Source organism: Chenopodium album, chromosome 17, assembly GCF_948465745.1.
Source record: "Chenopodium album chromosome 17, dcCheAlbu1.1, whole genome shotgun sequence".
Lineage (NCBI taxonomy): Eukaryota > Viridiplantae > Streptophyta > Magnoliopsida > Caryophyllales > Amaranthaceae > Chenopodium > Chenopodium album.
This window is the reverse complement of record NC_137850.1, coordinates 49,551,782-49,576,136: the sequence shown is the minus strand read 5'-3', so window position 1 is coordinate 49,576,136 and position 24,355 is coordinate 49,551,782. Positions and strand designations below refer to the sequence as shown.

Genomic DNA, 24,355 nt, shown 5'->3' with positions numbered 1-24,355 from the left:
TTTTATTTGAGTTTTGATTCTATTTTCCCCAATATTTTTTTTCTCCTTTACATTAAAAAAATGACAAATAATTTGACAAATTAACTAAGAAATCAACCAAATTATACATTGTTTGAAACTATATTGTACATGAATACATGTATCTTATTTGTCAAAAAAATCAAAAAATGAATACATGTATCTTAGTTGCTACAAAAATACGAAGTAGTTATATGTTAGCTTGAATGTTCTGAACATCCAATTAACTTACTGCATAAATGCCTAAATAATTACTTGTATATGTTGACTATTTGATTAGAGCTATTATTTCATGAATTTGCAGACTTCGGAGAATTCAAAGAGGATAAAGAATTGGAGGAAGAATATGAATCTTGAAATGTCAAAACTGGAACAAGTTTGAAGATGTACTAACTGATTCATAGCTTCATAAATTTCTATTATGCAATTTAATATTTAATTTGTTGTAGTTTTTTTTATACAAATTAAATTTTGATATTTGGACTACACTTTACAGATTCATAGCAAAATTATATAATTTGTGGTGGGTTTGTGGCGGGGACTAGGTGGGGCTAAGGGGGGGATAGATATCCACGTGGGGTGGGGTGGGGATGGTTTTAGGGTCGGACCCGCCGGGACGGGGATGGGAATAAATATCAGACTCGCCGCGGGGATGGGAATGGGGATAAAAATATGAGGCGGGGATGGAGATGGGAATGCCAAAAACCACCCCTTCCTGCCCCGTTGATATCCCTAGCTTTACTACTTAATTCTTATTGGGCCTTTTCCCCAAACTTTAATACGATCAAAGCCCATAATTCTTACTAGTGGACTGATCAAGAAAAACTTGAGGGCTTACGGTCTTTATTGTAGTAAGCTTGTGGGATACAACTAGTGACCAAAATAATGGGGCCTTGGGCTTTCTAAATCTACTAGCAAGTTGAATTGTAATCTTTAATTTTGCAAGATTTTTGGGGCAAAAGCTGCTACTATTGCTCACCAACGACAACTTCAAAAGCTATTGCTGAACACGTCCATAAATAGGTTCTTACTCCCTAGTTTCTACAAGTATTATAAATTTGCAAAAAGTTTTTATATGTAATAGGTTGCATGCAGGGTGAGGTAATATCCAAGAGTAATTTTTTGCTCAGTTTAATAATAATAAAAAAAATAAAAAAGTATCAAATGCGCAAATAGTACTCTTAGGCGCACTTACCTCTAACCCACAAGGTATAATCGTGTCCATGTACGAATTCACATTTTCATCTCTCCCTCTCCTTGAAAAAGAAACCAACAAATAAATTTTTTAACTAGATAATTGGGATACAAAAAGAATGATACCCCATATTAACTTGAAAAGAATAAGAGTACATACACAAAATGATTACAGCAAACAATTAAAAAAAGCACAAGTGGACAAGTACTACGGAGTTATTTAGTGCATATGCAGTGTACTGTACTACAATACGTACTGTACTACATATTATTACCAATTTTATTAATTAGCACCCTAAAAAAATTATTAGCAGAAGTCATGATTCAATACAGTCTACAGTGAGTTTTATGGTTTAAATGTAACACTACATAAAACCAGGTTCAAGTACATTCTGAATATATGAAAGTCTATGATTTTACTTACTATTTCAGAGATTTACATGAAGCTTGCTGAAACATTGGTAAACGAGACAGTCACAAATCTTTTTACACTTGACAAAAGTTGATATAATATATGATCATTTTACAGTATCTAAAGTTTCAGTTTCATGATAATAAACATGCAAGATAAATAAACAAATAGCAAAAAACAATAAAAATGTTCTACAAATGTTAGTGTCATACAGTCATAGAAGAAGCTAAGAATGGTAAAAAGAACAGATTGTATGTATAATATATGGTCCAGGTTCTTATATTATATGGTCCAGACCAAGGACAGAAATGAACATTATTATAAAAAATTATATTACATGAAAAAATTAAAGTAGAGGTTCTAGTGAAGAAAAGTGAGAAATGTACTTGGGAAAACAGCAAAGAGTAGTCCACATCTTTTCACATGTCCCGGGGATCCAAAAATAGAAGACATGCCCATGAGAATAGACCAAACTATGGTGTGTCGCGGTGAGAATACGGGTGTGGGTGTGGGTGTGGGTGTTGGTGTGGCCTTAGCTTTGTTTGGTGGGGGACTCCTAGGCTTGTGTCCTTCATGTGTTCTTTGTGAATGAGGGTTGTGACCAGTTTTAAGTGTATGTATCAGAATAATATTGGGGGGGGGGGGGACTACTACTTCTTATCAATTGGCCTGGGTTTTTTCTAATTTTTTTGGTGGGTTTACAAAACAAGTGGCTAAGATGTCCTTTCTCTAAGATGCGACTATTGATTAGGATTAGATTTTATGTACGATCGAAAGTGTAGTACTTGAAAATAATTCCATCTCGCAATAGGCGGATCAAGGTTTAAGATAATATATAACGGCATCTAATGTACCAACCTTGATCTTGGCAAGGCAAAGCTAGTTGAAATGATAGAGAGTATTCGCTAAATAATAGTCGGCATGGAATTGGACTTCCTAGCTACTATACGTATGCATAAACTTAATTATTATCATTTGTTACCGCGTTCATTCTCAACACCAATCTAAAATAATCGTTGTACATGTGCGTCAAAAGAGGAGAAATAATTCTATAGTTCATGGTCCATTCTTCCCTAGGATAATGATAGTTAATGGTCCATTATTCTCAAAGTTATAAGAGGTAGTAAAATGGTTCTTTTGGTCTACATACACCATGCCGTCCATGCAAATAAACATTTATAGCTAAATAGATGTAATATACAAATATTGCATGTATACTTGTAATTAGAAACACTCAATTTTTGACAGTGATATGATACTACACTACAATAATCTTCTGATAACAATGTTACAATGTATCAATAATCGATCAAGAACCAAAATTTAAAAATAAATCAAAATTCTAAGGGTAGCATTTGCTTGGACGATATTGAGACTCTTTCCCCACCCCACAAATAAATTCTTCTCACTAAGCTAACCCTCAAGAATGGCTTGATGGATGTTGCACACAAAACGATCAATTCGAGTACCGTGTACTCGCCTTACTAATAGTGAAGAGATGCTCGAAATCAATCAGAACATGCAACAAAATAATACGGACTTGTAACAAAAGAAAGAAAATGAGTACACATTTGTTTCTTGATTAGCAGAGTCATGATTTGTCAGATTAACTGATAAGAAGATTATCTTGCATCATCTGCCTCTCTTCCACACAAAAAAAGAAGAGGAAATCAGATGTTTGATTGGTGGAGGACCATTGACAGGCAACAAACGCCCTCAAAGCTACATCAGATGAAACAAAATTACTTGTGCAGCATCTGCACTGTACTCCCCTTAATTCGTGTACCGCGCGCTTCCCTGATCATTAGAAGCAGCATAACACTACGTACAATTGCATCTCACCCTCTTACTCAACTATACACAAAAGTAGCCTTAAACACTCAAAGAATACCTGCCATAATCGCAAAGGAAGCCAACCCTCCTACCATTTTTAATAACATGCATCCTAGCTTGATTCTTTTTACATCTTCAGTGATGCATGCAAACTGTTATGCTTATGCATATCATCTCGGTGTACTATGTCATACGACCGTGAAATGCATAATGGTAACGAGGCAGGGCCATAGGGTGATAACACGCCTCTGTAAACGGTGTTTCGAGAATGGTTGTAATGTATAGACATGGAGAATTGGAGATGCTACATTCACAAAATCACAACTACTACTAATGATGGAATTTAAAGATATCATTTGAGATACATTGATTATATATTGTGGTGATTATACCACGTCCATTGTGTGAAATACGCGCGCATTTCAAATTCAAGCAAAGGTATTTAACCAAGAAAAAAAAAATGAAACATTCAAAGAACGGAGATAGTAATATAATAGTACTTTCATTATATTCATTTCATACGTACAATTCAAGGATAATAAAAAGTTAGACGATTACATACAACCAAGACCATCTACAGTAGGATATAATGACATTAGTAGGTTTTTTACTTTTCCTTTCTTTTTTCTTTGGAGGTAGCTAACAACATTAGATAGGGGTAGGTTCAAAAAGAAGATTCAAAAGTTGTAGCCAAAAAACACTTGCAACATTCCATGACCTTTTACACTTGATGCAACTTTTCATATGGTCAGTTACTAATAATATAACTTTTTTGTTTTTTTTTTTTTTCTTTTTTAACCCCCTTATAACTTCCCATACCATTATATAGTTTTAGTTAGAGGGACCCAAAAGGAAGATTCTTCATCTTTCCACCATTTAGCTATTTTTCTTCCCTCCAAATCAGCAGCAAAAAAATTTAATATAATTTTTTTTTTTTTTTTTAAGTTGGACTTTCATTGTTTGTTGATGCAATGCATGATCTTTTACATAGCCACTTCAGTTTGCAAAGGAGTGGTGTTGAATCCCACTTGAGGTTGTTGTTGCTCTACCTCCCACATTGCCTTTGCTATTACTCCATTCACTGGCTCATATTCCTAAATTCATTAAAACAAAAAATGAAATTAAATAAAAAAAATAAATTAAAATTGAATAAAATAAAGTGAAATAATGCCAACTAATTGTGTAATCATTATTAGCTATGACTTTTTAATGAATATCATTAATAATAAATCATTTCATATTACTGTATTTTCATTGCCTCTGATAAGATTTCCACTAATATGGTGATGGAGATTACACATCAAGGTTCACATATATAGTGGAAATCCCAATATCTTTATCCTTTTAATTGGCATATGAGTATATGACCCATTTAACAGAACCATTTATAATTTAAAATATTTGATATGACAATATTTTACTATTCTTTCATTATTATGTTATTAAGCTTTAATAACTCTTTTTTCAAAGTCAAGCATAGTTAATCAAAGGGTGATCTTAGTTAATAGTCACTAAAGGATACTCAAAAAGTAAAATATTATACATACCAAAAAATTAAACACTTTAGCTATAATCAAAAAGATATTATGAGTCAAGATTCACCTCAAAATAACAAGCTACTACATCATTTGTGTGCGTAATCATAATATACTACTCCGTACTCCATAACTTACAAGGCTAACTTGTTCATATGTACCAACTTATCCTAAAAATTACTCGTACTACCGTACTTTCATCCAAGTTATCTTATGTCTACATTATACTTGGCATTTCATATTTTATAATCGTATTACAGTATCAACGTGACAATCAATTTAGAATCGAGGGTTTTACTTAATTTAAGCCGTGCAAAATGGTAACAAACAGTGTATTTGACATGGTGAAAATTAGCAAGGTAAGGCCACACACACAACAATAAAAAAAAAAATAATAAGATAAGATTTTTACAGAGATGAAAAAAAAAGGGGGGTAGGACCCACCTCAAGTTTCTGAACAAGCTCTTTAGCAGTAGGGGCAGAAACAAATATGTGGCGTTGTGAAGGGTGAATGAAACCATCATCAACTGCTTTGTCAATGAAAGTGAGCAATGAATTGTAATACCCATCAACATTCAGCAATCCCACCTACATATTTTTATTTATTTTTAATCATATAACAATCATCAATTTCATATATTAAATATAATCAATCTATACTTATATTGCATGCATTATTCATATTATATGGTAAGGTGTGTATGAATTTACATACAGGTTTGTCATGAATTCCAAGCTGTGCCCATGTTATAACTTCCAGCAATTCTTCTAATGTTCCATACCCACCTGTTCAAATTGTAGACAACGAACATTCGAGTCACATTACGAGTACAAATTACACTATCAACGTAACAATTAATTAACTCGGGTAGTAAAATTTAGCGAGTGGAAAAGTAATGGGACCTGGAAGAGCAATAAAACAATCAGAGTGGCGGGCCATTTCAGCTTTTCTTTGGTGCATATTAGCAACTGGTCTCAATTCTCCAACTGTTTCTCCAGTAAGCTATAGTTGAATTTATCCAAAAATACACAAACATTCCCTCCTTAGTAACTTATTTTTTGTAAAATAAATTCCATGTAACATAATTTTAACAGAAAAATGCCAAATAAAATTTACCTCTTTCCCCATCAAAGTCTTGGGTATAATTCTGTTCATCAAAAATCAAATAATAAACAATATTATTACACATACAACCAAATTATTTTTTTTACAGAAAGGATTTTTTTTTTTTTTTTTTTGTGTTTAATCTAGGTTAAAATCATACCCAATAACATGACCACCACCTTGATGAACAGTTTGAGAAACCAAACCCATCAATCCAATACTCCCACCACCATAAACAAGATTCAATCTTTTTTCAACCTTGAACAACAAAACACAAAATCAGTTCAAAACACAGAAAATAAATAAAAATTACACCCTAACTAACAATTTAAATAGTTATTATTATTATTAGCAAATGAGAAAAATTACCAATTGTTGGCCAAGTTCAATGGCAGCTTCGCGGTAAGAGTCTCGCTTACCAGTGCTACTACCACAGAAAACACAAACACTTTTGAATCTTGAAGAAGATGAAGCTTCTTTTTCTATAGTAGTTGTTGTTGGCTCCATTTTTTGCTCTACTACTGTTTGTTTCTCAAAACACATTTTATTGTTTTTGGTAATTTATAATTTAATTAAAAGGGGGACAAATGGTGATTGGTCAAGGAGAAGTCGGTCCACTATATATAGAGAATGAGAGAGATGGGAAAATGAGAAGGGCTAAAGGGATATAATGACCACGAGTATATAAAGTATTTATAGATCGAGTTTCATAATTCCTCCGTTTTTTTAATTATTACTCTCTTTATTTTGCATTAGTTGTAACATTTTTTTTATTTTCGCTCATTTTATATTAGTTATAATACTACTATATTTAAAAAAGAGCTACAATTATTTTATAATTTCTCTCTCCCACTAATCCTATTTTCACAAATATTTTATTTTTTTCTCTTTCCTACCAACCCCACCTACATTACTTTATTTTATTATTTCTAGCTTTTAATAACAATATACTTTATATTATACTCCGTAAGTCTATAAGCCTAGTCAACCCTACTGTTACAACTAATACGAAATGGAGGTAATACACCACTTGTTTTTTAAGAAAATTTCGCAAATATTGCACCAAGGAAATAAAATGTCTCTGTTTTCAGTGTAAATACCCAATATGCGCTTATTTTTAACACTTAATTCTTTAGTTTATGCTTACATCATATAATTAATGTTGTATTTTCTACCTTTCTCTCTCTTTCTTTTTTTCACTACCAAAAATATTATGCCTAAGTGCCCAACCTATATGATGTGATAATAAAATAACAAAGGATGTAATTTTATTTTATTTGGGGTACTTTGTCTCTTTTTTTAAAAAAAATGAAGAAATTAAATGAAATTAATTGAATTATTTTGTGAAATATTCTTGTAATAAATAATACTACCTCCGTTTTTTTTAACTGATACCATTTGACTTTTATACTATTCACAAACTATACTTTGACTAATATTTGTGATTTATAGGTACGACAAAACATAATCAAGTGGGATCTTGTTTAAATCGTCTTAATGTATATTTTAAGTATATCCACTTTTTATAATTTTACAATATCGAGAATTAGAGATATTAACGTGTGAAAAGAAAAAGGTTTCAAGGAGGGAAGTACTACTATGTAAAAAGATAAAAGTATGAGTAGTTTTTAGGTTTGGGGACCAAGGCAAAAAAAAGTGGAGCCCCCACTTCTTTTGGAGAAATAGTGTATCAAGAGTATGAAGTATTGATGAAATGAGGTTGAGGAGGACAAAAAGGAAAGATTGGCTTCTTCTTTGCTTCTCTTGCCACCCGGTCCCTCCACGTGTCCCTATATTGCATTCTTTTTTGGAAAATTTTTCTCCAAGTTTTAGAAAATATCTCCATAGGCCTTGTCCTTCAGAGCTAGTTTGCTCTGTTCTACTCTATTATGTTGAATTGATCTGCTATCTCAATATGCTCTGTTCTACTAGAATCTACTCTACTTTACTTAAAAGCTAAAAAAAACTGAACCTTTATACTTTATATTAATTTTTTAAAGCATTGACTTTTATAACTGAACCAATCTGTGTGAAATGTTGATTCGAGAGGGTCAAAAGACACAAATTACTCTTAAAACAACATGATAATACTAATTACTCTCGTTATCTTTAATTTTTGTCTCGTATTTAAATTTTATAGTGTTTACAGGTTTAATTTAAGTTGTAAGGTAATTTTTCCTTTTTTATAAGCATGTAGGTAGAAAATAAATGAATGTTTGTTTGTAGGGAACATGTAAATTAAAATGAAAATAAATAGTGATCAAGCCAAACCTTCGTAATATATTTTGAAATTTATTATTCTTCAGTCTAGCTAGCTAGTGGCCTGATATCTAGTTAATTAATCAACTAAAGGTATAATAATAAGTACGGAGATTAATCTAATAACTACAACTCTGCATTTTTAATTTCGCATTTCATTTAGGAAAATGATAAACATAGTCCTAAAAAGTTAAAAAATAAAATGTTAAGGATAAATTAACATTTATTACACTGATCTGCGAGCGATTTGGTCATGAATTCTCAACTTAATTGCATTTTAGAAAGATATTAATATTTATACATAGCGTTAAGAGCTACATATATCATTACCCTTCCATTTATACAATCGCGGTCATAATTTATTTAGTTCAAGGTAGTATAAGAATGTTTACCAAACTTCCATGTGTTAAAGTTTCTTTTCAGAAAAAAATGTTGATATATGATGTTTTGTTTACATTATTGAGGTGTTCAACATTCCAACTCATAGTGTCGGAATAGATGTTGATGTCGTTTTATATACGAAGTATATACTTAACTTTGGGTGTTATTGAGTTTCGAGTTTTGGGGTACTTCTTTCATATCTAATCTCCTAACTCCTTATAATCTAAATTCAAATCTTATGGTGTTTAGAATTCGAATTTATTTAACAAAAAAATAGAGAGAAATTAAGAAGTAAAGACGACCACTCTTTATTTGGACCATCACTCTCTTATTACCACCCTCTATTTGCATAAACATAATAAGACAAAATTGAATCAGCCTCAAATAATGTCGAACATATACTTTATTACACTTATTAAACTATAATAATGTTGGATTTGGACAAATAAGAATCCAATTCAATCTAACATAATCTTGTTATTTACAATTTGGACTGATATAAGATTAATTATTTAATCTCTTGGTTTTTTGTTTGATGCTAACACCTTGAGTATGTAATGTCAGCCTCCTTTAGCAAATTATGAGCACTTATTTTAATTAACCAATTGACAGCAACTACCTCACTGGCTAATTATATCCTATGTTGCCATCAAGTATATTTGCTAAGATCATAACATTAATTTAAAAAACTTTTACGTGTTAAGCTCATGTATGTGATTTTATATTATGTCACGCACGCATTGAACAGCATATGTACGTTATATGATCAAAAATCATTGACCTATTTATGTATCTTAATAAGATTCCATTATATCTAATTATTACTACTATAACTAATACCGAATCTAATAATTTAATCTTCTTATGATGCGAATGTATTTTGTTTACCCGTCGGGAGACGTATTATTAGACTGTTTCCAAGATTAGCGAAATGGTCAATTATCCTATCCAATTTATTAATCTTGTTTACGTAGCCAACGTTACAACGTAGGTGTATGAGCATGTTTTAATTAACGCCTTTTGTCGGAACTCGGAACTTATGTTATTCGACAATCTAGCAAACTTATAAGTTTGTCGGAACTTATTTTGTAGGAGTAATAGTTTATATACTTTATTATCAAGACTTACCTTGCGCAAAATCATCAAAATAATTGGAGCAGATCAAATATGACTAGGGTTTTCAAACGGGTTGTGTCATGTCGGGTTTGTATTCATGTCGATGTTAAACGGGTTGAAAAATTCTTGACCTAAACCTAATTCGTTTATTAGACGGGTTACCCGAGTAATCTTTTACCCACATAATATGTAATAAACTAATTAATATTTAATTTAAAAATAAAAAAGACATACATCATTAATTCATTAAAGATACTACTACAGTTAAAAGTTAGTGTTTCAGCAAAAGATACCACAAAGATTTAAAGCTAATAGTTTTAACAATACAACCACACATAAGAATTGTCTCAAATTAACTGCCAAATTATATTTTAATTTACGAAAAATGAAAATTATAATATTTTCACCAAATTAACCACCAAAAATTACCAAAATGTATAAATGTGTCAAGGTAATTTATATAATTACAAGTTTTGAATAAAAAAATTTCAGTTTTTTTTTTTTTACTACTTAATTCATAGATTAAACGTGTGGGGTTCAGTTTGACGGGTTGTCGTTCAACCAATTTATATAATTGGGTTATCCGTATCTGTTTTGGGTTAAAAATTTCAACCCAAACCTAATCCGTTTAATTTCGTGTCGTGCTCGTGTCGACCTGATTATATAAATGGTGGAGAATTCTTGACCTAACCCACTTATTTCGTGTCGGGTTATCGATTTGTGTCAGCTTTTGACAGTCCTAAATATGCCCTATCCAAAGTTATTAAAGTCGGGATTTTACTTTGAATCAAAAGAGGCTATCAGAATCGAATCGTAGAATCATAAGATTCTACCGACATGCATAATCAAGACGTCAAATCTAAATTTAATTAAATATATTGAAATTATGAGTTTGAAACCTAATTATTGATAGATAATAGTTATTTACCCATTAAGCAATCAATACTTTACAATATATATTTAAAAAAACCAAATATGTTTTAAACTTGTGAGAATTTCGCTAGTTATGAAAAATATGTAAAATCGGGTAGAATCGTATCAAATCGTATAACATATATGAATCGTAAATTTGTAAAATTCTAAAATTTAAATCGGAATTTTAATAACAATGGTCCTATCTATCTTAAATATTTGTAAATGCAAAATAAAAGGTGGCCCTGAAAACGTATTATATCGTTAATTAATTATAGAGAATGTAATCATTATTATTTCAGACAAAATAAATGTAATTTATATTTGAGGTAAAGTTTCTACTTTGTATTATTGAATATGTGACAATTGCATCATTCATGTGTATATACGTAGTATATTATTACGAGAATTATATGTTACTTTCGAGAATTATTACGAGAATTATACGTAGTATCTAATGGTCAAGTTTACATCTCACAACATGAGGTTGTGGGATCCAACCTCATTAGAGACACTTTAGGGGTGTTGATTTCCTTACCCATCCCCCTACTTTCAAAGACTTAAAGTGTCTAGCCTACTTATCCTGATCGAGAAAATCTATAAGAGATTCGATCCGATAGGACCCTTCTCCTTACCCACCAATAAATGAAAAGATCGGTAATATAATACTCCTACGTAATAGTTAAAGAGGCAATAATAGATAACGGATAGATATAGATTTTAAAAAAAAAAAAAAAAAGGTGAGGAAATGCACCTCTAATGATTGCCAATAAACGAGCTGAGAGGAAAGCACGATTAATCCACCCTCAATCAAGTTGGCTATTACAAAGTCCATATATCCTTCTGTCTTGAGATGTGATATACTTCATGAAATCAAATGATACTCTAATTTATTTTTTAAAAAATTATTCAAAGTAATTAAAAATTAAAAAAAATCTAAAAGATGGTGGCGAGTTGGCGACTACACGTGCAGTAGCAGCACTAGGATAAAATAGACATAAACAAATGCTTTAACTTGTACGACTTGCCTATGTTATTCCAATAATTATTTCTTTTTTTATTTCCATAAATATTATCGATTTTCCCCACCGTCCACCACCCAAAACCCTAGATCATATGATCATATCTATATCCAACTTCTATCTCTTGTCAATTGTAATAGTAACTGAAAAAACTAATATTTCTATAGGTTTTATTAAACTTTTATATGTAATTTCGTACTAAATTAGCATTCATGCGATGTACGGGTTTATCAATAATTTTTTTTTGAAATAGGTTTATCAGTAATTTATCTTTAAATATTTGTTTTTTTTTTAATTTCTTTTTTGAGTTTATAATGTTCATAAATTTAATTTAATTGACCTTAACTATGCTAACAACTTACAACTCCTATAAAGACTCCAACAACCTAATATCAACTTAAAATTGTTTGTTTTTGCTCGGACTTGTTCCCCATTTGGATCAAAAATAAAATATATATCAACATAAATTACCAAAATAATAGGTACCTGTTTAAAATTAATTACCTAAATAATAGCTACTATATGTTCAAATTAATTAGCATTTTGTTTCAAAAAAAAATAATATAAATAATTAGCATTTGAGCGGGAAATCTTTTCATAAAATAACGCCACGTGTACAATTTTGAAAAAAAGATGATACCAGCGGTTGCTACTGAGTATTAGTTATAGATCCGAAAGAGTATATAAATAATGTGTGTTATTTTTTTTAATTTTTTTTTATGTATATATTGGATTTTTCTAGATATAGCCATTTTTTGTAATTGTTCTTCATCTTATTAACCGTAGGACTAACTGATACTCTAATTTTTTTTATTTTTTTTTTCGGAAAAAGGTAAGAAAAAAATGTAAATACTCGTAGTACTTATAATTCATGATGACTCATTGTTATGTGTTATACTTTCTTGTATAATTTTTTACTCTGTATTTCATATAGATTATTTTGTAACTCATCATTTATATTTTTCTAACAATTATTTGCGCCGAGGATAAGATGTATATTGATAAAAGAATAATTACGAATATGTAAATATAAAACTGTTAAAAATATACGGAAGGACAAATTAAAGGAAATAATCATATGCTGAAAATAATTATTGTAAGTCAAGCTTAATTTAAATAAGATTTTGTTATGTTGTTATATTTTATTTTAAGATAAGGAAAATGACCTTACTTGTATTTTAACCCTTATGATTTCATTTTTTTTAATCTGATATTTATAAATTAGACACTTTAAAAGTGAGATTGTGAGAGAAGCAGAGTAAGGGATCCCCGCCCTTACATACCTACATAGCACATACTACGTATTTTGTAGTGGACAATGCGTCTAATAGTCATTAAACATTGAAGAGACTAACCAACAAACAAACCCAACAATTGAGATTTCCTAATTCATTCACATATTATAAATACACTTTTAGTAATGATTTTGTAGTCTTAGGGTATATGTTTTGCTAATTATCTTAATTTTTTTTATATAATAATTTAGAGATTCAAATTCATTATCTCTAAATATATACTTTCTCCGTTTTTTTTTTATATTTGTAACAGTTTGACTTTTATACTATTCATGTGTTTCACTTTGACTAGCTTTAACGATTTATACTTGAGTAAAAATATAGTCATGTGGGATCCTGTTAGATTCATATCGACTTATACAATTTTAATATCTAAGGTTGATAATTTTTACATATTGGTAATTAAAGACATTAACGATTGAAAACATGTATTGATAAGCGTGAAAAAAAAAGTACAAGTTAAATCATAGTATGTGAAAATATGTAGTGGTACAAAATTTTGATTTCAAGCGTACACTTAAACTCCTGTTTAATAAATACTCGGTCATCTTTTACTCGTAATTATTTTTGTCCATATTATAAACTATTTAAAAACGTGTAACGGATATACTACTTACTTTATTTTATCAATAACTTCATTTAATCATTTTACATACCCAAAATAGAAATTGATGTGAAAACATCTTTTACTATTGTTGTTAAGATAAAAAAAAGAAAGGTACTTTAAAAAAATAAAAGGGTAAGTGTGACCAAACAAAATGAAGAGAAAGGGACAAACATAAGGCAACGTGTGGGTGAACAATTTAGCAGTAATAACACAATAAAGCTTTATTTAATTTGATGAAATTATAACTACTTAATTAAATTTGACCCCCTAAAAACTAGTAATTACTCACAATTGTTGGGCTATGATTGGGTAAAATGATAGTGTAATTAGCCCCCACCAAAAAAAAAAAAGTGTTTATCCACACACAAAAGCAAGGCTTCAATGCAAGTTACCTCTTTCAATTCTTTGTTTGTAAATAAGCTTAGCTTTTTTAAGGCACCTTTAATTTAGGCAGCAGTGTAAGTGCAGCAGCAGCAGCATACAGCGCAGTTGGTTAGCTGCTGATCGATCAGTGTGTTTCTCGTTTAGCTGCTGCTGCTATTGCCTTTTGTTAACGTAAACCACTCTCCTTTTCTATCCATTTCTATGAGAGATTATATACGAGTATTTATTAAACGTTCGTTTTGATAAAAGCTATGACTTCTTTTTACACACTCTTGATTAGAGTCAGTTATACTCTATTCAAATTGACTTTACACGAATAAGGTTTTAGTCTGATAGTAAGGGCTTGTTCTGCTTAATTTCAGTTCAATTTAGTTTAGTTTCTAATTTCCTTCTTTCATAAACAATTTATTTCAGCTTTAATCAGTTCAGTTCAGTTTAGCCTCAATCAGTTCAGTTCAGTCCAGTTCGTGATTTCCTTCTCTCATAAACAATTCAATTCAGATCAACCCCAATCAGTTCAGTTTCGTAAATTGGAACAGTAGCTAATAGGCCTACTACCTCGTTTCTTACAAATGGATAAAATAAAAATCTCCTTGCTTTTAAAGTACCTATAACAAATGCTCTTGGACCTCTTGGTCTACCTATCAATCATCAATTAATTTTCTAATGATGAAATCCTTACCAAGTTTATACACGATGAATTTCTTCTTTGATGTACTCATCAATCAAGGGGATTAAATTAATCAATGTTATACACGAATAAGGTGCACTACGAGTACAGTTTATAACTAGAAGCTAAGTGAAAGTAGTGATTAATTAGTACAAGTAGGAATAAGAGTTGATCGAGCTAGCAAAGTGGATTAATACGTCATGGCGTATAAATGATTATCGGGAATTCGATCAGAGTTCAGCTTTATCATTAACTGATGGTTCCCAAGACAGGTTTGATATGGACAATTCTGTGGCAGTAGATATATTATTACTTGTATTATCATTACTCATTAATTATTTTCTGCATTTTCATCTTTTTTTTAATTGCTATCTTTCCTACTACCTTTTCTTTTAGATGCTATGTAAGCAAGGTACTCCCCAATATTATCTTCAATTTACTGATTTTACTAATTAGATCAAATCACAAAAAACAAGTTCGGAATAAGGTAAACAAATAGACATAGTCTTAATTAGAAAAATATTACGAGTACATTTCTCACACTTATTTTTTTTTTATTTTTTTTTTAAAAAAGGTTAAAGAGAAAGAACCTAATTAGATCTCAACTTTCATAGTATTTTTGGTGTAATATTTACAGACTAGAAAGTAAGGGTAACTCATCTCTCACCTTTAAAGTGTCTCTAATACAGACTGAATCATAACCTTTACATTTTGCCACTAAACCAAATTTGGTGTTACAACACTTGTATTTGCGTGTAATTTATTTTAATGAGGCTGATAGATAATACATGGAGAACTATTTGTCGATCTATGAAAATTCCAACATTTATCTCTCTTATGATTAATGTGAAACTCAACATCTCTACTAGGTTTAAGGGTCGTTATTAGCAAAAGTTTATATGGTTAAGAGGATAAAGTTATGACAATGGATCACATATTCTCTATCATATTACACCAATAAAAAGAATACACTCCATATTTCGTAAAAGATTAACATATGATTAGGCTAAACACTATAATGATATAAATTCATCAATATACAATTGATAAGTGTAGATGATGAAATTTTATGGTAGTTGATTTAGTATATTTTTTTAAAAAAAAGTTATGGGAGATTCTTATTAGTTGTAGTTAGGGTCTGTTTTGATTTACTGAAACAACTTAACTAAACTAATTGGAGCTGAATTGAAATGAATGGTTTATGAGAGAAGAAAATTATGAACTAAGCTGAACTAAACTTAATTGAACTGAAATTAAGCTGAACAGAACAGACCCTTAATGGTTGAGCATCATTATATGATATGGTAGAAGTTGGTATTGTATTGAAAAAAGAGGTGAGATGAAATAGAGCGAATAAATATATTACCTTCGATTTTTTTTTAGTTAACCTTTAGAATATTATTTGTGAGATATAAAATATTATAAAGTTGTAATTAAAAGAACGGAGATAGTATACAAAAGAAAGTGAAAGTGAAAGCAAAAGTGATTAGAGAGAGAGAAGTGTAAGGAAATGGCAGTGAAACACGGGCAATTAATGTAGGGATGTAAATGACAATTGATTTGATAAGGGCGTTGTTCATACTTCATTCCTACTTGTATAGACTTTCCCAAATCAAGTCTTGCTACGCGTCATGTTTTAGGTGGATAATAGGAGAATGTCCGTCTATTCCAACTGACCGCTATTCCGCATCACACACTACATTACAACTTACAGGCGCACCCTTCCTTCTCTCTCTTTCTTCCTTTCCCTCGCTCTCCTTTTATTTTCTCGGGGTTTTTTTTTTACTTAATACTCCGTTTCGAATCCGATTATAAACTAGGGCTTTTGGGTGATAAAAATAAAATCAAAACATCAGGCCGGGTTAGACCTTGTCTAAATCCATAAATTAGTGTCCGTTTTATCGGGCCAAAACGGGCTTATTAGGCTAATTTCGACCCAACTTGGATTTTGAAAGAGTAGTTAATGGTTGAGGTCGACCTCAGCCGACCTCAGCTAGCACTAGTTGAGGTTGACGTCAAAATTGAACATTTAGTGTAACTAGGGTGACTTCACGCGTGCGTTGCACGCGGAGCAGTTTGGTAAACCTTTTTAGAAAAAATTGATGGTGTAATTACGTTTGGATTAGTGTATATTCGTTTGGATCACACTCGATATTGCAAAAGTGTGTCCCAATTTTATAAAACTTGTTGATTTTTTTTGTTTAGACGTTTAACTCCGATTTAAATTTAAAGTATATATGACTACATGTAGCTATTTTAATACTTCCTCCGTTTTTTTTTAGTTGACACGGTTTGACTTTTACACTATTCACACAACACGCTTTGACTCGCTTTTGTGGTTTATAGATACGATAAAATATATTCATGTGGGATTTTATTTGAATCGTTTCAATGTATATTTTATTAATATCCACTTTTTATAATTTTACAATGTTGATAATTAGAGATATTAATCGTTAAAAACATGTGTTGGCAAGCGTGATAATATAAAGGGGTCAACTAAAAAAACAGAGGAAGTAGGATTTAATAAATCAAATTACCACACAAACCCCAAAATTTCAGCCTAATCCCCATGATATCCAAAACTTAGAGCCCGTTCATTTCAACTTAATTTCAGTTCAGTTCAGTTCAACTTTAATCAATTCAATTCAAATCCAATCAGTTCATTTCAGTTCAGCTCCTAATTTCCTTCTCTCATAAAATATTCATTTCAACTCGGTTCAGTTCAGTTCAGTTCAATTCAGGTCCAATCAGTTCAGTTCACTCAGCTTAGTAAATGTGAACAGGCCCTTACATCATAAAAAAATGTCAATAATAAACTAACATGAACACCACAAATTTTAAAAATAAACCAAGCTCGTGTCCAATTATGTTAACTAACCGAGTCATTCTTTGCAATTATAATTATGTTTGGCGTCTAACCCAATCAATCATAAAACAATCTCAATTAGTATTGTAATTAAATCATAAATTCAAAAAATTATATATTATTTTTACTCTAGTTCTTAAATTAACTCATAATTAAGGTTTCTCAAGTACTTTGCTTGATAAGTTAAGACAAGATCTTAGGTATAATCAAAATCTTAATTGAGAACTCTAATAATCCACATACATTCCTCTTTATATTGTTAGGTACATGATCACATTTACAACACCATCCCGCCAAAGCCAATCTCAAAATAAAACATAACTCTACGAAATTTTCACATGAAAAGGGAAGTTTAGCACAAGTATATAATTGAACAAGACCTGAAACTGCCTTATTGCTTAATAATCCTAAAAATGCTAATTACTTTTCCATATATTTAGATGACCCACGTTGAGTCGTCGAGTCGTTTTCCTATAGACAGATGTTCTAGCATTATCACACCAACCTCCACCTTGCACAAGAAGGTAAAATTTGAAGTTAAACAACCATTAAGAGAACAGCAACAACACCATCTTAAAAACTAAAGCATCAAATTATATAAAAAAAAAAAAGAAAAAAAAAAGTGAATCTAGTTCAAAGGCAACACCTACTTAAAGTGCAAGATATGGAATAAACATATATTAACATATCACAATTGCAAACCAAAGGTTTCCGAATAATAATAAGAAACAATCATTATAGAAACCCTTTCAATATTCCCCTTTAATAGCAAAATCCACTTGTTTCTGAAATATCATCTAGTTAATAATCTACTGGGAGAGCAATTTTTGACTTTCAACAAGTATATAGCCTAGAAGTATCTATAATAGTTAATCAGATATCTTATAATTAATGTACATGAAAATTAATTACTTTTTCATCTTTCTCAAGATATACACATATACACAAAAACTGTCAAGAGCAAATGACCATGAACATATTTTGGTAGAGAAAAAGGACATCACAGATCATAACAGTTTAAACATCTCATATATAAATTAATTTCCTATCACCAAATTATATAATTGATAAGGGAAAAAAAATACTACGTATGTAAGATTTTTGAACTTCAGAAATAGAAAAAATAAGATACTTGAAAAGCACGAGGGACATCATAAACAAGGTTCTTTAGCAATGTAGGACCAGCACCAGCTATTCCCACCAGCTCTAACATAACAATTCGCCTCTGCCTCGACAAACAACGGTCCTTCCCTGGCACAATCAACGATCAATTTACCCTCAGATAGTTGACCTCCCTGCAAGAGGGTAGAAATTAACAAGAACCTTAGACAATGATTCACTAAAAAATTTTGCAACATCTGCATTTCCTTTCTCTAGTGACTTGTACAAGTAAATTGTCCTCTTTACAACAGCAATGTTTTGGTCTAAGTTGCACAAGAAGTAATGCCCTTTTTTCTGTTTTTTGTGCTGGTGGAACTCTTGTAGGCTCTTCTTGCTTTCTTTCGAGCCCGAATTTCCCATCACAAGCAACACTCCCCATTTCGAAACAACTTTAAAAACCTATCCTGCTAAAGCACCCACAGTGCAACAGATTTACTACAAATATTAGTTTGTGAATAACCCAAGATTGTGAAGCTTTGCGTTAAGTTGTTGCATGTAACACTTATACATATAGTTCCATTGCAGTCGCACATCTCATTGATTTAATAATGAAAGTAATTTATGTACATAATTCATATCTTTAACAAAGACAAAATACCTCAGGAAGAAATCTTTCTAAATTGATGTATAAGAGATTGAACATTCATATAGAAAAAGTATAAGAGATGTATTATATGATAATGCATTTGAAGAAATTTTATGATTACAAATTTTTCCCAAAGCTATAATATAGGCGTTAATACCTTTATTCAAAAGAAAGAGATCCAAACAATGCAAGTGAGTGAACCTGCCTAAGTGAACCTCTTATCATTCTGTAAATGGGTAGACAAAACATTACAAGATTTCATTATAAGAATCAAGCATTATAGTGATTCTGTATAGTATGAGGAGATGATTATAGAGAAATGCAACACACACACACACACACACACACACACACACACACACACACACAAAAATTGAAAAATGGTGAAATTGAGGGGAAAAACAGGATAATATAGTGAGCATCCATAGAAAAGGACTATGTTAGTGGTTGAAGGATAAGGAGACCAAGATGGAGTGATCTTGTGAACAGGGTGCATAGCTGCCACAAGAGTTCCATAAGACTAAAGAATTTATTGCTAATAAACATATACAATTCACACACCTATATCCAAATTCAAGTAATCACACAACCAGCAGATTGCATAAGCTCTGAGTCCCTACCTTTAATATTTGGATGTGCATATAAACATTGTAAACAATCCAAGCCTAATCACCATGAGCATTTATCACAGCTAACTGTACTCTTAATGAGTGAAATTATAAAGTCCACTGGTCATGAATATAGATCTTTTACACTTGTGAAGATGATTTGCAGAGCATTGAATAAAAATTGCTACTATGAGTAAAAGTATATTGTTTTTGAATGAATATCTTTGCTACAAGAATGACTCCTATGAGAAAAAGAATTGAATGTGCTTTTATGAGGTGCTGCAACCGGGTTTCCATGTCACATCCAGTACTTGTTTAAAGACAAAGATGGACACTATTAGCATGGAACTTATCCTTGTAATCCATGAATCTTACAACCATTTCCTACAAACCCCAAGATTCCCTTCCCAAATTACATAGAACAACACAAGCTTAAGCACTCGACCAACCAAACCAAATAGCAAATTTCAATATTCAAATCCAAAAACTAATCAATCAAACCCAATTCAATTCAATTCCCAAATTCGAATTTGAACCCCAATTTGTAAGCTCTCAAGATCCTAATCCCAAATTTCAAAAACAAAATCAAATTGCAACCGAATTAAATGAAGAATTAAAGAGCAACATCAACAAAATAAGAGAGAGAAAGAAGGGTTATGAATTCACCTTTTTACAATAATCATGTATTTACCAATAAGGTAACAGATAAATTAAAGACAGAAGCGAAAAATTGAAGAAACAACAAGAAAAATAATTAAAATCACGTGATAAAAAATATTAAAGTTCAAAGTTGATCATATCAAACCCAATTCAGTTGAATTCCTAGATTCAAATTTGACCCAAATTTGTAAAATCCAAAAACCCTGAATTTTAAGTCACCTGAAACATTAATTCTCCAGCGATTATTGGACTTCCGCCGTGAAAGATTCGGCGAAAAATCGCCACTGCTGATCTGAACTTGCTCTCTCCTTCCGCCGCTACAACATTTTCTGGTAATGGCAAGCAACCGATCAGTGTTGGTTCTTCAGATGTGGCTCTACTCTTGAATTTTTGGATCAAACCATTGGGGTTGTTGGAAATGATGTGAAGCTTCATTTGTTGGCAACGCAAGCCTTATTTATCAGCATCATCCATCAGTAAGAGAAGAAAAGAGGAAAACAAACAAAGTGCCTATTCCAAGGTAAAAAGCAAGGTTGCATGAATCATCAAAGAAAGAAAGAGAAGAGCAGAAGTAGAAGAACACATGTGCTTTTCTTGAAAATTATAAAAATAAAATAAAAAAAAAATAAAAAAAAAAAGAAAAAAGAGGTTGATGCATGTGAAGTGCGCATCCTCTCACACATGTGATTCCCATGCTCGAGCACTATTCATAAGGGGCATAGGTGAGACTTTTTAAAGGGTGAGGATAAAAATGAACATTTTCATACTGAACATATTTTACAATAATTTTCTATTTCTCAATAATTAAATGTTCATTTTCATATAGTATAATGTTTTTTCTTCTAAAATAAATGTTTATTTGCAAGCCTTATGATGTTCATTCTTATAAAAATAAATGTTCATTTTATTTTTTAGTTAATACAAATTTTTGTGTTTGTTCAATTGTATAAAATGTTCATTTTTATAATAAAGGATGTTCAATGAACATTAACATTAATATTGTTAGACATTAGCATTAAGAGTGTTAGACATTAGCCTTGTCAATATTGGTCGAATGCAAGAGGATGTTGAACCTATCATTCACTTCTTCTCTCCTCTAGATCTAACTCATGTTTACACTCAAGAATTGACTCACACCTTTACCATTATCCATGGCAACGCTGTTGCAAACTGATGATGATGATGATGATGATGCTACTCTTCATAGGTCTCACCTAGGCCCCCCTTTAAGCACTAATTTTATTTATTTCTAGTACTTTCCTTTGTTTACTCTTAGTTCAATTAGCTTGTTTCCTTTAGTTTGATTCCTTCAGGTGGTCTTCATGTTTGCTAATTTTACTTCACTAGCAACATGACAGACTTTTTTAGGTCACTACTTGACCTCCTATGGTTTCTTTCATAATGTAATAATATCTTCTGTTCTTTGGTTAAAAAAAGATGTTTAGTTATATAATATTAAATGTACAATTTCTCTTTATTCTACTCTTATATTATAAATGTTCATTTTTATATAATGCAATGTTCAGAAATAAATGTTCATTTTTTTTTTCTAGTAAATGTTTAGTTTTTTTTTCTAGTAAATGTTCATTGCTAGACGCAACCTCAGCCAAAAATTTGCACATATTTTTTGCTTGGCAAAACTTTCGGGCTGGATTAGGATAGCGGGCCAGGCCATTAGCGATCCCCTCTAATTTTAACACTATTTGCATTTATGGAGTATTACTTTGTCGATAAAATACGTACTTTCTCTATTTTTCTAATTCTTAAGTCAGTTAATGCGCATTACTGCACTAGCTATATCCAAAGAGTTCCGTAGTTTAAATGTTTTTCATAAAGTGACATCGACACACTATCATTTTTTTTTTCTAAACTTATACTTGTATATAGTAACTTAATGTTGTTGTATAATGCTTCGTACTACGCATATTGTTGGATTAGTCCATATATGCATATTTTTATAATATCAAAATTTTTTGTATGTTTTTATTAATACATAATCAAATATATTAATAGTCAAACAATTTGTACTGAAATACATGAGAAGGGTTAGTATACGTGTCACTTAAAAACAACAAAGGGAATACTTTTTTTGTTTTACAGAGTATTAACTGAGTTTTAAGTGTTAAACTCACAAATTAACTTTCTTTCAATGTTTACTTGAGTTATTTTAATTTTTATCTATAGTTATAATAATATTTATCCATTATCGCTAAATAATTTTTATACAATTAGCATAATCAGTTTTGACATTTTCATATATCAAACTATCTATCAAAAATGTCTAAAGGGGTGGTAAAAAAAAATTGAATAACTTACTTCAGAAACTAGTAAAATCCCCATTGACAATTAACAGTAAAAACCAAAGGAAAAAGAAAGAGGGTAGGGAATAGGCTGCGGCAGCTGAAGGAATAGGAGAAGTTGCATAGAACGGCGCAATGATTTGTGCTCTGCCTCCTGCATTAATCCTTTTATATGTCTATTCATCTTTCATCTTTCCGGTTACTCTCATCTTAAATTAAGCATCACTCTCATCTCATCACCTCTTCTGTTTTCCCTCCCTTTCATTTCGCTGCCTATACTCACTCTATGAGTCTATTCCTTCTATATTTTACAACATCGAGACACGTTTATATCTTCTCGTTAGGTTTGAACACGCTTATTTTTAAGAAGCGTAAAAACATTTACGTTGGAGACTTGGAGTAGTATTTCATGCAACTATTAGATCTTAGGGCTCGTTCACTTCAGCTTAATTTCAGCTCTAATCAGTTCAGCTTCAATCAGTTCAGTTTAATTCAGCTCCTAATTTTCTTCTCTCATAAAATATTCATTTCAACTCTATTCAGTTTAGTTCAGCTCAAATCAATTCAGTTCATTTTAGCTCATTTTAGTAAATGTGAACAGACCCTTAGATTAGTGTTTAGTGTCTAATGTGACACAAATGCCACCCTTTGCGCGCACACAACTTTAATGTACAACCTCTATGAAAGCCTACTGATCGACTACTGAGGTATGTAAGTTCGTGTCTTTACTCCATGAGTCCATGTGCACTTAACTTTGTATACGTAACAAATAATACGGAGTACTGAGTATAGTTTTTTAAACTTTTTGAATACTTCGTCACAAGCTTTAATATACCTTAAAAAATCCGTTAATAAGTGTAATGCTAAAAAGTAGGAATATCTAATATTCAAGCCAACTCTAGTAATAGCACAATATTTTTGGCCGGAGAATTTTTTTGAAAAATCCTAGCATAGCCTCAATATGATATGGTGTGGAAAATTAAAATATTAAATATTTATTTTCACTACATACTACTCCATATTAGTCTATATTATTTATTTTATTATACAATGACGAAGTATATGACTAGGATGTGGTATAAATTGATTAACGCCAGATTTTAAATATTCATAATTTCATATAGTCGACGACTATCTTAGAATTTTTCCTCGACTACTAACAAAGCCAAAGTAGATTTGTTTCGAAGCAAAGGCAAAATGTTCCCCACATTGCTTCATTTTGGCATGTTTAACAGGTGTTTGTTTTGAAGGTGGGGGTGGGACTTGAGAGGTGGGGATGTTATAAGTATGGGCTATTAGTCCTGTTACACATTAACACTGCACAACTAGCTGGTGCTACTCGTTTCATGGAAAAAGCATTTTGCTTCTATTTCCCAATAACTTATCTCCTTTCAATTTCACTGTAATGCCTTACTATACACTGATTTT

At 31.1% G+C, this 24,355-nt stretch overlaps 1 protein-coding gene across 1 annotated transcript; it reads right to left on the bottom strand.

Moving 5' to 3' along the window:
• Positions 1–3,936: 3,936 nt before the first annotated feature.
• LOC145588397 (cytokinin riboside 5'-monophosphate phosphoribohydrolase LOG5-like) lies at positions 3,937–6,747 on the bottom strand. Its single transcript, XM_081645042.1, has 7 exons — positions 6,467–6,747; positions 6,258–6,355; positions 6,110–6,140; positions 5,896–5,995; positions 5,708–5,778; positions 5,437–5,580; positions 3,937–4,551 (listed from the first exon to the last, which is right to left on the bottom strand). Exons 1-7 carry the CDS (start codon positions 6,638–6,640, stop codon positions 4,441–4,443), a joined length of 729 nt encoding a protein of 242 aa, XP_081501168.1. The 5' UTR covers positions 6,641–6,747; the 3' UTR covers positions 3,937–4,440.
• Between the last annotated feature and the right edge of the window lie 17,608 nt (positions 6,748–24,355).

What these genes read in the sequence shown, in the direction of transcription:
- LOC145588397 (XM_081645042.1), bottom strand. Translation starts at nt 6,640, where the DNA reads ATGTGTTTTGAGAAACAAACAGTAGTAGAGCAAAAAATGGAGCCAACA. An exon ending in TTGAACTTGGCCAACAATTG is followed by an intron (nt 6,356 to 6,466) that starts GTAATTTTTCTC and finishes TTGTTGTTCAAG; the next exon opens with GTTGAAAAAAGATTGAATCT. An exon ending in GGTGGTGGTCATGTTATTGG is followed by an intron (nt 6,141 to 6,257) that starts GTATGATTTTAA and finishes TTTGATGAACAG; the next exon opens with AATTATACCCAAGACTTTGA.